General features: G+C 46.7%; 1 protein-coding gene across 1 annotated transcript in view; it reads right to left on the reverse strand.

Annotated features, from left to right (window-relative positions):
• Nucleotides 1-14966, reverse strand: part of LOC132383707 (ADP-ribose glycohydrolase MACROD1-like) — a 1398038-nt gene that overhangs the window by 605147 nt on the left and 777925 nt on the right. Inside the window, exon 5 of the mRNA XM_059954897.1 lies at nucleotides 2281-2397. Within this exon, the coding sequence (XP_059810880.1) occupies nucleotides 2281-2397 (117 nt within the window). The remainder of the gene's footprint in view (nucleotides 1-2280; nucleotides 2398-14966) is intronic.

Here is a 14966-nt window from a genome sequence, read left to right on the forward strand (position 1 = left end):
TCCAATACCTTTAGAATTTTATACGTTTGAATAAGATTCCCCCTCAATCTTCTAAATTTCTTGTCGCATTCTGAAGTGGGCCGTAAGATGGCTGGCTGTCTGTGTAAAGCACTACAGACTCAAGAACGTAAAGGTCACGGGAGAATCGGCATCGGCTGATGCTGAGGCTGCAGCAGCGTTCCCAGAGGAGCTGCAATTCTGAAGTCTCGACGTTCAATACTTGAAGATCCTCAGCCCTCAACCTCCACAGCTCCTGACTTTAGCATTATTCAGCCTCCCCCAAAGTGTCCTTCTCCGCGAAACAAGACAGTGTAACAACTACTGTGCAGGTATTACTGATTTTACTCGTTTGCTTGATCATTGTTCGCCTTATGTCTCGTTCGTTCGCTGCTTGTGTTGTGAGTGAGGAACATGTAGTTTTTTTGTCAATATTCCCTAAACAAGTCAGTGTAACAACTATTTACATAGCATTTACATTGTATTAGGTATTACAAATTCTGTAATCTAGAGAGTATTAGAAGTTTTACTCGCTTTTTGACCATTGTTCTCCTCGCGTCTCGTTCGTTCGCTCCTTCTGTTGTGAGCGATCAAGAAGTTATATGCAAATACTATGCCATTTTATCTAAGGGACTTGAGCATCCGCGGTTTTTGGTTCCCACGGGAGGTCCCGGAACCAATCCCTGGCGGATAAGGACTGTACATTTAATAGAGCATGCTTGTGATATACAGCCCTGAGATTCGTCTTCCACACAGACAGCCACAGAACAAAGAAACACCAAGGAACCAACTCATTCAAAGAAAAAAAAATCAAATCCCCATGCAAAGAAATAATCATGCAAATGGCAAAAAAGAACGAAAACACAAAATCAAAAGGCAGTGCAGCTCAGCGTATTATCCATGAGCCACCCCAATTCACAAAAATCACTCAAAAGCAGTAACAAAAAAAAGTTAGAAGAACTGAAAACCAGAACACGTCACGAAAACGGATTGAGAGCCCAAATCTACAATCCGTGTCAATTAAACCTTACTTCATCACCGTCCACCAACAGGAGAGGGGGAGGGGGAGATATATATATTTCACTCAAGTGCAAGGCTCAGGAGGATCAAGCGAGAGAAAGCTAGACTGTCAAAACGCAATTTCAAATGACACGAGGGTGGACTTTACCTTCCCGGAGCGGCACCCACATGGATTTCGAGTACAAAGTGGAACCGAGGAGGAGGAGGATTGTGTGGGATACAAGGAAAGGGATGCGATCTGAACGAAGTTACATTTCCAACACCCGGACACAACTGTGTCCCTTTTAAGACAAGTTGTGCAACAATACCCATCCGAGACAAAACAGCACGTCATTCAACAATACCTGTCCAGAGAGAAATAACACCGGAAAAACATTGAAAGTAAAATTAACATCATGATTTTATGACATACTGTACCCATTCAACACATTTTTTTTTACAGTACATCTCATCCAATTACTGCAAGGATTACCAACATTTTTTTATGCCATGTGCCAATACTATTCAACAAGGAGTCCATGGGCCCCAAGTTCGGAACTCTTGAATTACTGTTTCGGATATTTCACCACGTCCCAAAGCACCCAAAATATCTGAGCACAACCTTTTTCTTAATCTTGCAGTTGCCCAGAAACAAAACTGTGCCAACAACCAACCACGGACACACAACAGAACTGCACATATGTAACCGTCACCGTTGGATACGACAAGACGACCAGTTCCACCGTGCTTACCTTTCCTGCTGTAAATAGGTTAACACTTCGAGAAATAGAGGGCAAGATGAGCTCATTACTGACTTTGCAAATTAACATCAAGCTGCTCAAAACTATTTGCAGGAATTAAATCCCATTAGAACCAGAAAACATGAACAAATCTTTTAAACAAATACAAGGCAGGCAAACCACTAAGTGACCTAGAGGCCCTTTTATCTCCCACCTGGGATTACATTATCAGTACATTCAAATGTGAAGTAATTAAGATACAGTTGAATATTTTTATCTCTCACCCTTGCAATTTAAAACAAAATATTTTTTAAGCTGAACATCACAGGTGCAAATTTAGAGGAGGAAGTATATATTCAACAGCAGAACTGAACTGATGGGTCCATTATCATTAAGCTCCATCATATGTCAGAGTGACCCCTTCTGCGGGGCATTACTTCATTGACTATAAACACGAGGCCTGACCCAGAGGATTTCCTTTTACTCAGAAGGAAACAGCTTGCTTGGGCGTCAGTAGGAAGAAGGTAAGATCATTGTTACTCACACTTGGCAGGCAGGCAATAGCCGCCGGTAATTTTAGCATCGCCTGGACTGCACCCGCCGAGCTCCCAACATTCCTTCTTCAATAGCGGCCCCGCTGCCGAGTGAATACAGCCGTCCACTGCAAAAGAGAAATATCAGAGAGGCAAGGTTAACCGGTCACTCCATATATCATGAGGGTGGCAAAGGGGAGTTGAGGGGGGGGGGGGGTTTAAACAGGCAGGAAATATCATGAATTCAGTTCACTTGTATCCCGAGGGTGGCAAGGAGGGTTATGGGAAAGTTAGAACAGAGAACATCGACCAGAACTGCATAGGACAGGCCATTCAGCCCACAATGTCGTGCTGTACCAGCTAAAAAGCAGATCAAAACAACCCAAACACTAATCCCTCCTCCCTACACCGTGTCCACATCCCTCCATCTTCCTCACATCCATGGGCCGATCCAAAAGCCTCTCATGTACTTGCCTCTACCACCACACCAGGATTCCAGGCATCCTAGTTAAAAACTTACCCCTTTGAACCCGCCCCTCTCACCCTCAAAGCATGCCCTCTGGTATTAGACATATCAACCCTGGGAAACAGATATTCTGTCCCAATCTATGCCTCTCATGATCTTGTAGACCTCTATCAGATCTCCCCTCAGCCTCCGGCACTCCAGAGAAAACAACCCAAGTTTGTCCAGCCTCTCGTGATAGCACAGGCCCTCTAAACCAGGTAGCGTCCTGGTGAACCTCTTCTGCCCCCAACATCCCCCCTATAGTGGGGCGACCAGAACACTACACGATACTTCAGATTATATAGCATCTTTAGCTAGCTGATCTTTAGACTGATCATTCCTTATATCCCGAGGGTGACGAGGAGGATTGTGGGAAAATGACACAGGGGTCCCAGCCAGGACGAATCAGTCATAGATTGGGTGGGTGACGTTTGAGGGGGCCAGTAGCCGCCTCCCACTCCATTTCCCTCGTGTTCTTGTGATGACAAAGAGAGGGCCACACACAATACAAAAGGACTCCTATATCACTCAAAATGCTGCAGGAACTCAGCAGATTAGGAGGGGAAAGGCCCTTAAAGTCTGCAGTCCGCTCCCTTCCATAAATAAATGCAGCGATAGGAGAAGATAAAAGGAGATCCTACAGAAATATATAAAATTATGAAAAGAATAGACAAGATAGAGGCAGGAAAGTTGTTTCCATTGGTAGGTGAGACTTGAACAAGGGGACATTGCCTCGAGATTCGGGAGTAGATTTAGGATGGAGATGAGGAGGAACTGCTTTTCCCAGAGGGTGGTGAATCTGTGGAATTCGCTGCCCAATGAAGCAGTGGAGGCTGCCTCAGTAAATATATTTAAGACAAGGTTGGATAGATTGTTGCACAGTAGGGGAATTAAGGGTTATGGGGAAAAGGCAGGTGGGTGGAAATGAGTCCGTGGCCAGGTCAGCCATGATCTTATTGAATGACGGAGCAAGCTCGTCGGGCCAGATGGCCGACTCCTGCTCCTATTTCTAATGTTCTTGTAGACAATAGGGGCAGGAGTAGGCCATGTGGCCCTTCGAACCAGCACTGCCATTCACTGTGATCATGGCTGATCATCCACAATCAGTACCCCGTTCCTGCCTTCTCCCCATATCCCTTGGTTCCACTATCTTTAAGAGCTCTATCTAACTCTTTCTTGAAAGCATCCAGAGAATTGGCCTCCACTGCCTTCTGAGGCAGAGCATTCCACAGATCCACAACTCTCTGGGTGAAAAAGTTTTTCCTCAGCTCCGTTCTAAATGGCCTACCCCTTATTCGTAAACATGCTGCTTGGCCTGCTGAATTCCCCCAGAAATTTGGGTGTTGCCCTGAAACTCTGGTGTCTTATGAAACCTCCAAGAAAAAAACCCTCATTCAGATCTCCAATCATGTTTTCCTCTGCTTTGTCAAAATTCGCTGGTCTACCATTCAAATACGCAAGGCCGGTTTCCATGGTATTACCACTAACCGATAATTTGGAAATCCTTAGGGGTTCGGTATCTCACTCACCAGGTAGGGTCAGCTGCATTGCTTATCGGCTTGACGGGACCCCCGTCCCCAAACTCCCTTCCCCTCACTGGGGCATCAGGTCCTGCACCCCACATTCTGCACTCTCTGCTCCTCACCGGGGCATCATTCCCCTCCCTGGAGCATAGCTTCTGGCACTCCCTTCCCCTGGCGGGAGGATTGGTTCTCAAACTCCCTCCCCCCCACCAGGAAGGCTCATGCACTCGCTTCCACTCAAGGGAGCCCTGCTCCGCGCACTCCCTTCTGACCCGCCGGCTCACCAGCTCAAGAACAAACCCATTACCACGCTCTCTTTCAACGTACCACTTTCGTAAGATGTAGGAGCAGAATTAGGCCATTTGGCCCACTGAGCCTGCTCCGCCATTCAATCACAGCTGATCCTTTATTCTTCTCCTCTTCCTCAACCCCAGTTCCCAGGCTTCTCCCCGTAATCTTTGACGCCATGTCCAATCAAGAACCTATCAATCTCTGCCTTAAATGCACCCAACGACCTGGCCTCCACAGCTGCACGTGGCAACAAATTCCACAAATTCACCACCCTTTGGCTAAAGAAACTTCTCCGCATCTCTGTTCTGAAAGGGCGCCCCTCTATCCTGAGGCTGTTCCCTCTTGTCCTAGACTCTCCCACCATGGGAAACATCCTTTCCACATCGACTCTGTCTAAGCCTTTCAACATTCGAAAGGTTTCAATGAGATCCCCCTCATCCTTCTGAATTCCAGGGAGTACAGACCCAGAGCCATCAAACGTTCCTCGTATGATAACCCTCTCATTCCTGGAGTCATCCTCTGGACCCTCTCCAATGCCAGCACATCTTTTCTAAGATGTGGAGCCCAAAACTGTTCACAATACTCCAAGATGAGGCCTCACCAGTGTCTTATAAAGCCTCGGCATCACATCCCTGCTCTTGTATTCTCTTGAAATGAATGCTAACATGGCATTTGCCTTCCTCACCACCGACCCAACCCGCAAGTTAACCTTCAGGGTGTTCTGCACAAGGACTTCCAAGTCCCTCTGCATCTCAGAACCCTGGATTTTCTCCCCATTTAGAAAATAGTCTGCACATTTATTTCCACTACCAAAGTGCGTGAGACTATGAATATTTCAACATTGTATTTCATTTGCCACTTTCTTGCCCATTCTCCTAATCTGTCTCAGTCCTTCTGCATCCTACCTGTTTCCTCGACACTACCTGCCCCTCCACCAATCACTGGGAAGTTTATTGCAATGTGGTATAACTGCTAGAAAAATAAATTAAAACGCATTGGGATATGAATAACACTTCATAGTCTGTAAGGGCTAGTACCGCCAAAGATCCAACCCCGCTTACTGGGCCAAAGGAATTTTATTGTACGTATAATTTAAAGTACTGAGGCCCTTTGTTGTAGCAGTGGTCTGGTGGAAGCAGTACCCTGCAAGATACACTGATCTACCTTCTGCAGGCATCTCCAGTCATTGATACAACCATAAGATATCAGACCAGAATTAGGCCATTTGGCCCATCGAGTCTGCTCCGCCATTTCATCATGGCTGATCCATTTTCCCTCTCAGCCCCCAGTCTCCTGCCTTCTCCCCGTACCCTTTTATGCTCTGGCCAATTAACGATCTATCAACCTCGGCCTTAAATGTACCCAGTGACTTGGTTTCCACAACCTGTGACAACAAATTCCACAGATTCACCACTCTGGCTAAATAAATTCCTCCTCGTGTCTGTTCCAACAGGACACCCCATCTATTCTGAGGTTGTGTCCTCTGCTCTTAAACTCCCCGGCCACAGGAGACATCCTCTCCGCACCCACCCTATTGAAGCCACTAATGCTCCCTCCATGAAATCAAGTGGATACACATTGCCAGCACCCTGTCTGAAACCAATACCGAGGCCTTTGTTATTCTCAGTTCCCTCCGTTGGTTAAGCCAAGATGGCCAAATGCCTGACACCAAAACGCACCACCCCCCCACCCCCATAGTTACATTCTGTGCTTCATCTTTGTAAGCCATTACCAGAGAGTCAGAGGAAACACATCAAGGACGTGCTCAATCCAAAGCCTTTTGAAAAAAAAATGCAACAGCCTCAATGACTCCTGGGAATCCCTGGTCCAATCAGAGCAGCCTCATTGACTCCTGGGAATCCCTGGTCCAATCAGAGCAGCCTCATTGACTCCTTGGGAATCCCTGCTCCAATCAGAACAGCCTCATTGACTCCTGAGAATCCCTGGTCCAATCAGAGCAGCCTCATTGACTCCTGGGAATCCCTGGTCCAATCAGAGCAGCCTCATTGACTCCTGGGAATCCCTGGTCCAATCAGAGCAGCCTCATTGACTCCTTGGGAATCCCTGCTCCAATCAGAACAGCCTCATTGACTCCTGAGAATCCCTGGTCCAATCAGAGCAGCCTCATTGACTCCTGGGCATCCCTGGTCCAATCAGAGCAGCCTCATTGACTCCTGGGAATCCCTGGTCCAATCAGAGCAGCCTCATTGCCTCCTGGGAATCCCTGGTCCAATCAGAGCAGCCTCATTGACTCCTGGGAATCCCTGGTCCAATCAGAGCAGCCTCATTGACTCCTGGGAATCCCTGGTCCAATCAGAGCAGCCTCATTGACTCCTGGGAATCCCTGATTCTCCAGCCCGAAACATCGACTGTTTATTCATTTTGATAGATCCTGCAAGACCTGTCGAGTTCCTCCAAAAGGTTTTTTTTAAAATAAAAGGTTAATTTATTATTAAAGCATGTATCCCTATGCAACTCTGAAATCCGTCTTTTCCAGATAGCCACGAAACCAAAAAAAACATGAAAGTCATTCATAGAGAAGCATCAACCCACCTCCGGACAAAAACAGAACAGCATCCCAACCATCAACAACACCCCCCCCCCCCCCACACACACACACAAAACTGAACGTCGACCCCCCAAAAAATCAACCCTTCCCCCGCACGAACAAACTAACAGATCATCCACGCCCAAACCCCCTCCCCGCGCAAAACAAAACTGAAAAGGGACGGGCAAGTAAATAATAGAACATAAAAACCGAGTCTGAAAAAAAATCCACAGCCCGTAAACGCAACAGTCCAATCTATAAACGCAGAGCCACGATTCCATCCACTGACATTCCTCGAAAGAGAGGGGCACCACACGAGGCAGAGGCCTACCCGCCTACCACAGCGACTGGCCGCTCCCAGAATCCTTCTGCAGCAATGATCCAGCTTTTTGCATGTGCTAATGCAGAGTTCATCTTGCAAAATGAGCAAATAGTTATCTCCAATGGATAAAGGTGCAAAAACGGTGCACGTATCACAGGGCAAGAGGCAAAACCAGCGAGGATGGGAAACGAGGAACCCGCCATGTCTCATCTGAAATGGAATGGAAGTTGATCGAGCTCAGAATCTGTTTCTAATGAGTTTCTAATGGCAGGTGAGCCTCCAGAACGAAAGGAAATTTTCCGGGGCTCGGACAAGATCCTGGTGCATGTTTCCAAGAGATTTCTAAACAACTACACAGCAGGAGAAACTTCTCAGGATGAACCTTACCACCAGAAGCATATTTTTTCAGAGGCTCAACACTAATCAAAACATTATGATCTGCTATCATAAAAACTAGAAACTTCATTAGGATCACTGGCATATTTCGTGAAATTTGTTGTCGTGCAGCAGCAGTAAAATATAACACATTGTAATAAAATTATGAATACACATACACAAATAATTAAATAATGCGAAGACAGAAAAAGAATATTGTCCATTTATGGGTTCAATGTCCATTCAGGAATGGGATGGCAGAGGGGAAGAAGCTGTTCCTGAATCGCTGAGTGTGTGTCTTTAGGCTCCTGTACCCCCTCCCTGATGGCAGAGGGGAAGAAGCTGTTCCTGAATCGTTGAGTGTGTGTCTTCAGGCTCCTGTACCTCCTCCCTGATGGCAGAGGGGAAGAAGCTGTTCCTGAATCGTTGAGTGTGTGTCTTCAGGCTCCTGTACCTCCTCCCTGATGGCAGAGGGGAAGAAGCTGTTCCTGAATCGTTGAGTGTGTGTCTTCAGGCTCCTGTACCTCCTCCCTGATGGCAGAGGGGAGGAAGCTGTTCCTGAATCGTTGAGTGTGTGTCTTCAGGCTCCTGTACCTCCTCACTGACGGTAGCAACGAGAAGAGACCACAAGACCATAAGACTATAAGACAAAGTGGCAGAAGTCGGCCATTCGGCCCATTAAGTCTGCTCAGCCATTTTAGTATGAGCTGATCCAATCTCCCCTTTAGTCCCATTCCCCCACCTTCTCACCATAATCTTTGATGCCCTGGCTACTCAGATACCTATCTATCTCTGCCTTAAATACACCCAATGACTTGGCCTCCACTGACACCCGTGTCAACAATTTCCACAGATTCACCACCCTCTGGCTAAAAAATTATTTTGCATCTCTGTTCCGAATGGGCACCCTCCAATCCTCAAGTCATGTCCTCTGGTACTAGACTCCCCCACCATGGGAAACAACTTTGCCACATCCACTCTGTCCATGCCTTTCAACATTCAAAATGTTTCTATGAGGTCCCCCCTCATTCTTCTAAACTCCAAGGTGTATAGTCCAAGAGCGGTCAAACGTTCCTCACATGTTAACCCTCTCATTCCCAGAATCATTCTAGTGAATCTTCTCTGAACCCGCTCCAATGTCAGCACAAGAGGGCATGCCCTGGGTGGTGTGCAGTCCTTAATAATGGACGCCGCCATTTTGAGGCATTGCTCCTTGAAGATATCCTGGATACGATGGAGGCTGGCACCCAGGATGGAGCTAACTGAGTTTACAACTCTCAATGGCTGACTTTGATCCTCCCCATACCAGACGGTGATGCAGCCAATCAGAATGCTCTCCATAGTACACCCGTAGAAATTTGTGATCGTCTCTGCTGACACTGCAAATCTCCTCCAACTCCTAATGAAAATATAGCTGCCGTCGTGCCTCTTTTGTAACTGCATCGATATGCTGGGCCCAGGACAGAAGCTCAGATGTTGACACCACAAATGAGTCCTTCCCCAGCATTCCCCAGCAAGGGATAGCAACCTTTGATGGACAAGTTGCTCAATTAGTCAATGAATCTTCGTACTGTGTCCGACATAAACAGCCAGTGCTCACATTACAGATTCGTGATCAGTGAAGGGATACGGGGAGAAGGCAGGAGATTGGGGCGGAGAGGAAAATTGGATCAGCCATGATGAAATGGTGGAGGAGACTCGATGGGCCAAATAGCCTAATTCTATTCCTGTATCTTAAGATTTATTTTAAATCTTACATCCGTTCCACAATGCAAGGGAGTAAAAATCTTTGCATTATGATTCTATTGCATTGTACAGACGTGTGAATTTAAAAGTCTAGTGGCTTGTAGAAAGAAGCTGTCCCGTAGCCTGTCAGTCCTGGCTGTAATGCTGCGGCACCGTTTGCCAGACGGAAGCAGTTGAAGCGGTTTACAGTTGGGGCAACTGGTGTCCCCGATGATCCTCCAGGCCTTCTTTACGCACCAACTGCTGTAAATGCCCTCACTGGAGGGAAGATGTGCTGGGCTGTCCATTCCACTATCTCCAGTGCCCAGCGATCGATGTTGGTGCAGTTCCCATACCAGGCAGTGATACAGCCAGTCAGGATGCTCTCAATAGTGCCCCCTGTAGGAGACCACTGGAAGCACTTTCCCAGCAAATAAGTTACAGTGACAGTAATAACATAACTCCCTCCTCAAACCCCAAGTCTCCTTTAGTAGAATCCCAAGTCTCTAGGAGAAAAAGGTCAGCAACATTTAAGGAAGGATCATATTTTAGTTAGATCAGATGTAAGGGGTGGACGCAATTTTAAACATATTAATAAATTGAACAAAAGTGCTTAACTTCAGCAGATTGGTGCATTAGTGGCTTGTCTCCAATTCAGCTTTTTTAGTTGCCTTTTTTCTTTGCTTGTTAAGCTTTGGAAACTCTTGACACGAGAGGCCGAGGCGAGGATGGGGGGGGATCCAAGTGCTGGAGTATCGGAGACTGGGATCGAGGCACGATTTTGAGACCGAGACGAGAGCAGGGGTCTTGACTAGATGTTGGACAAGAAGCTGACGAGGACCAGACACCAATCGAAACAAGACCAAACGCAGTCGCAGACTGAACCGAAATTGCACTGGCGATCGAGCTCCAAAGCAGAGTTCAGGAGCTCATGAACCAAACCTTGACACAAAACATGGCCACCAATGAGTGGGGCGGGCCTGTATCTTTAAAGGGGCCACACCAGTTATTCATACTCTGGAGAATCGAAGCATCTAAACCCTAGAGGCTGGCGCGTTCGTAACGGTAAACTCTTAGAAACATAGAAAATAGGTGCAGGAGTGGGCCATTCGGCCCGTCGAGCCTGCACACCATTCAGTATGATCATGGCTGATCATCCAACTCAGAACCCTGTCCCTGCTTTCTCTCCATACCCCCTGATCCCTTTAGCCACAAGGGCCATATCTAACTCCCTCTTAAATATAGCCAATGAACCGGCCTCAACTGTTTCCTGTGGCAAAGAATTTCACAGATTCACCACTCTCTGTGTGAAGAAGTTTCTCCTCATCTCGGTCCTAAAAGGCTTCCCCTTTATCCTTAAACTGTGACCCCTCCTTCTAGACTTCCCCAACATCAGGAACAATCTTCCTGCATCCAGCCTGTCCAATCCCTTTAGAATTTTATACATTTCAATAAGATCCCCCCTCAATCTTCTAAATTCCAGCGAGTATAAGCCGAGTCGATCCAGTCTTTCTTCATACGAAAGTCCTGCCATCCCAAGAATCAATCTGGTGAACTCCCTCTATGGCAAGAATGTCTTTCCTCAGATTAGGGGACCAAAACTGCACACAATATTCTAGGTGCAGTCTCACCAAGGCCTTGTACAACTGCAGTAGAACCTCCCTGCTCCTGTACTCAAATCCTTTTGCTATGAATGCCAACATACCATTTGCCTTTTTCACCGCCTGCCGTACCTGCATGTCCACCTTCAATGACTGGTGTACAATGACACCCAGGTCTCGTTGCATCTCCCCTTTTCCTAATCGGCCACCATTCAGATAATAATCTGTTTTCCTGTTCTTGCAACCAAAGTGGATAACCTCACATTTATCCACATTAAATTGCATCTGCCATGAATTTGCCCACTCACCTAACCTATCCAAGTCACCCTGCATCCTCTCAGCATCCTCCTCACAGCTAACACCGCCACCCAGCTTCGTGTCATCTGCAAATTTGGAGATGCTGCATTTAATTCCCTCGTTTAAATCATTAATATATATTGTAAAAATAAGAATTGAAAAGAAGTTGAAAAGGAGGAAAAGATGACAAATCCGCAATACTTCAAATTATTATTTTTTAAATGCACAGTGCACACACCCCCCAGCATCGATATGGACTCTGGATATGGGCTCTATCCTTTCTAACAGACAAAAGTTCTGAGAAACTTAAAGGCAGACATTATCTATGTCAAAAATGTGGAAAGGTCGTCCACCTCCTCAGACCCTTGGTCATCGTGAGGGAATTGACAACTGGAGCCATTTCCTCAGAACAAGAGGTTTCCAAATCTTAAATTATTCTATTCATTGTCATCTCCAAGGTTTCAACTCAACCCCTAACGAGCGTCGGGGATCGTGTCGACCAACCGGGACGGGCCTATCAAGTTAGGACAAAGAACACAGATCAATTTTCATTTTGTGAAGTCTGTGCCAAACGCAACGCCAACGTAAGCTACACACAAACACTGGCCCTCGCGTTCGAGTAGCCTCCCTCTCCCTCGATGCTGATGGCAGACGGCACCAGAGCAAGGTTTAATGGGTGCGGTTTGTACATTTGGACTCCAGTTCAGGTTTGTATTGGGTTCCAGTGCCAGTCACCCTTTCTTGTCACTACTTTTGGGCAATTTTTGAATCGGGGCTGCCATATATAACCATATAACAATCACAGCACGGAAACAGGCCAACTCGGCCCTCCTAGTCCGTGCCGAACGCTTACTCTCACCTAGTCCCACCAACCAGCACTCAGCCCATAACCCTCCATTCCTTTCCTGTCCGTATACCTATCCAATTTTACTTTAAATGACAATACCGAACCTGCCTCTACCACTTCTACTGGAAGCTCGTTCCACACAGCTACCACTCTCTGAGTAAAGAAGTTCCCCCTCGTGTTACCCCTAAACTTTTGCCCCTTAACTCTCAACTCAGCATGCCGGCAGATAACAAACGCTGAGTTGAACTGTACCGAAATATGCCTTTTGATTTTGTGTTTTATATATTGTTCTTGCTGCTGTTTGCGTGCAGGGAGGGGTTAACGTTTGACGTTTCTCTTTGAGCAGGTTGGCTCCATGGCTCTTCTTTGTTTCGTGGCTGTCTGTGAGGAAGGCGAATTTCAGGGCTGGCTTCTGCGTACGTACTTTGGTGATAAATTTACTTTGAATTTGATCTATATCCCTCTTTCCCTGCCTGCTCACGTGTCTTGGCCACTGTAAACTGTCCCGCGAGTAGGCAAGGATTAAATCCGGGGATAATCGGGCGGTGTAGCTCAGAGGGCGGAAAGGGCCTATTCCACACTGTATCTCAACCAAAGGCCAGAGGGTCACAAAGAGGGATTTCCAGATCCCGGAGTCCAGCAGAAATAGTAAAAAGATGTAAAAAGGGAGACTACAGAGAAAGGAATGTACTGTATTTGCATATATTTGTGGTCACCTTCTGCAGAATTGCACACAAAATACAAATACTTTATTGTCACCAAACAATTGATACTAGAACGTACAATCATCACAGTGATTTTTGTTTCTGCGCTTCGCGCTCCCTGAAGTACAAATCGAAGTAAATATAATAAAAATTTAAATTATAAATCATAATTAGAAAATAGAAAAGGGAAAGTAAGGTAGTGCAAGTCAGGTCGGGATATTTGGAAGTTACGGCCCAGATCCGGGTCAGGATCCGTTCAGCAGTCTTATCACAGTTGGAAAGAAGCTGTTCCCAAATCTGGCCGTACGAATCTTCAATCTCCTGAACCTTCTCCCGGAGGGAAGAGGGACAAAGTGTGTTGGCTGGGTGGGTCGTGTCCTTGATTATCCTGGCAGCTCTGCTCCGACAGCGTGCGGTGTAAAGTGAGTCCAAGGATGGAAGATTGGTTTGTGTGATGGGCTGGGCTGTGTTCACGGTCTTCTGCAGCTTCTTCCGGTCTTGGACAGGACAACTTCCTTACCAGGTTGTGATGTCACTATAGGGGGGATGTTGGGGCTTTGGAGAGGGGGCAGGAGAGGTTTACCAAGATGCTGCCCGGTTTAGAGGGCCTGTGCTATCACGAGAGGCTGGACAAACTTGGGTTGTTTTCTCTGGAGCATCAGAGGCTGAGAGGAGATCTGACGGAGGTTTGCAAGATTATGAGAGGCACAGATAGAGTGGAGAGAGAGCATCGGTTTCCCAGGGTTGAAATGTCTAATACCACAGGGCCTGTATTGAAGGTGAAAGGGGGTAAGTTCAAGGGGGACACAAGGTGCAAATTGTTCACTCAGAGTGGTGGACACCTGGAATGTTCTGTTTGGTGTTAGAGGCAAATATAATAGAGGCTTTCAATTAGAATCAGGTTTAATATCACTGGCATATGTAATCGAGTTTGTTAACTTTACAGCAGGAGTACAATGAAATACATGGTAAGTAAAAAAGTAACGGAATTACACTAAGTACATGTGTTGGCGCGTGGCCTCGTGGATAAGGCATCGGCCTAGTGATCTGAAGGTCACTGGTTCGAGCCTCGGCTGAGGCAGCGTGTTGTGTCCTTGAGCAAGGCATTTAACCACACGTTGCTCTGTGATGACACCGGTGCCAAGCTGCTTGGGTCCTAGTGCCCTTCCCTTGGGCAACATCGGTGGCATGGAGAGGGGAGACTTGCAGCTTGGGCAACTGCCGGTCTCCCATACAACCCTGCCCAGGCCTGCACCATGGAAACTTTCCAAGGCGCAAATCCATGGTCTCACGAGACTAACGGAGGCCTATACAACTAAGTACATAATAGTGCCTATAAAAAGTATTCACCCCTCCCCCCCCCCCCGGGAAGTTCTCATGTTTTACAACATTGAATTACAGTGGATCTAATTTGGCTTTTTTGACTCTTGTGTCAAAGCGGTAACAAATTTCCACAAATTGGTCTAAATTTATAAAACATAAAATAATTGCATAATTACTCACCCCCTTCAAGTCAGGATTTAGTAGATGCACCTTTGGCAGCAATTACAGCCTTGAGTCTGTGTGGATAGGTCTCTATCAGCTTTGCACATCTGGACACTGCAATTTTTCCCCCATTCTTCTTTAAAAAACTGCTCAAGCTCTGTCAGATTGCATGGGGATCATGGATGAACAGCCTTTGTCAAGTCCAGCCACAAATTCTCAATTGGATTGAGGTCTGGACTCCAACCTGGCCACTCCAGGACAAGAACTTTGTTTTTAAGTCGTTCCTCTGTAAATCTGGCTTTATACTTGGGGTCATTGTCTCCCTGGGGAACAAATCTTCTCCCAAGTCACAGTTCTCTTGAGAACTGCATCAGGTTTTCCTTGTATTTTGCTGCATTCATTTCACCCTCTGCCTTCACAAGCCTTCCAGGGCCTGCGGCAGTGAAGCATCCCCACAGCGTGACGCAGCCACCA

The sequence above is a fragment of the Hypanus sabinus genome, chromosome 31 (genome assembly GCF_030144855.1).
Source record: "Hypanus sabinus isolate sHypSab1 chromosome 31, sHypSab1.hap1, whole genome shotgun sequence".
In the NCBI taxonomy this organism is placed as follows: domain Eukaryota; kingdom Metazoa; phylum Chordata; class Chondrichthyes; order Myliobatiformes; family Dasyatidae; genus Hypanus; species Hypanus sabinus.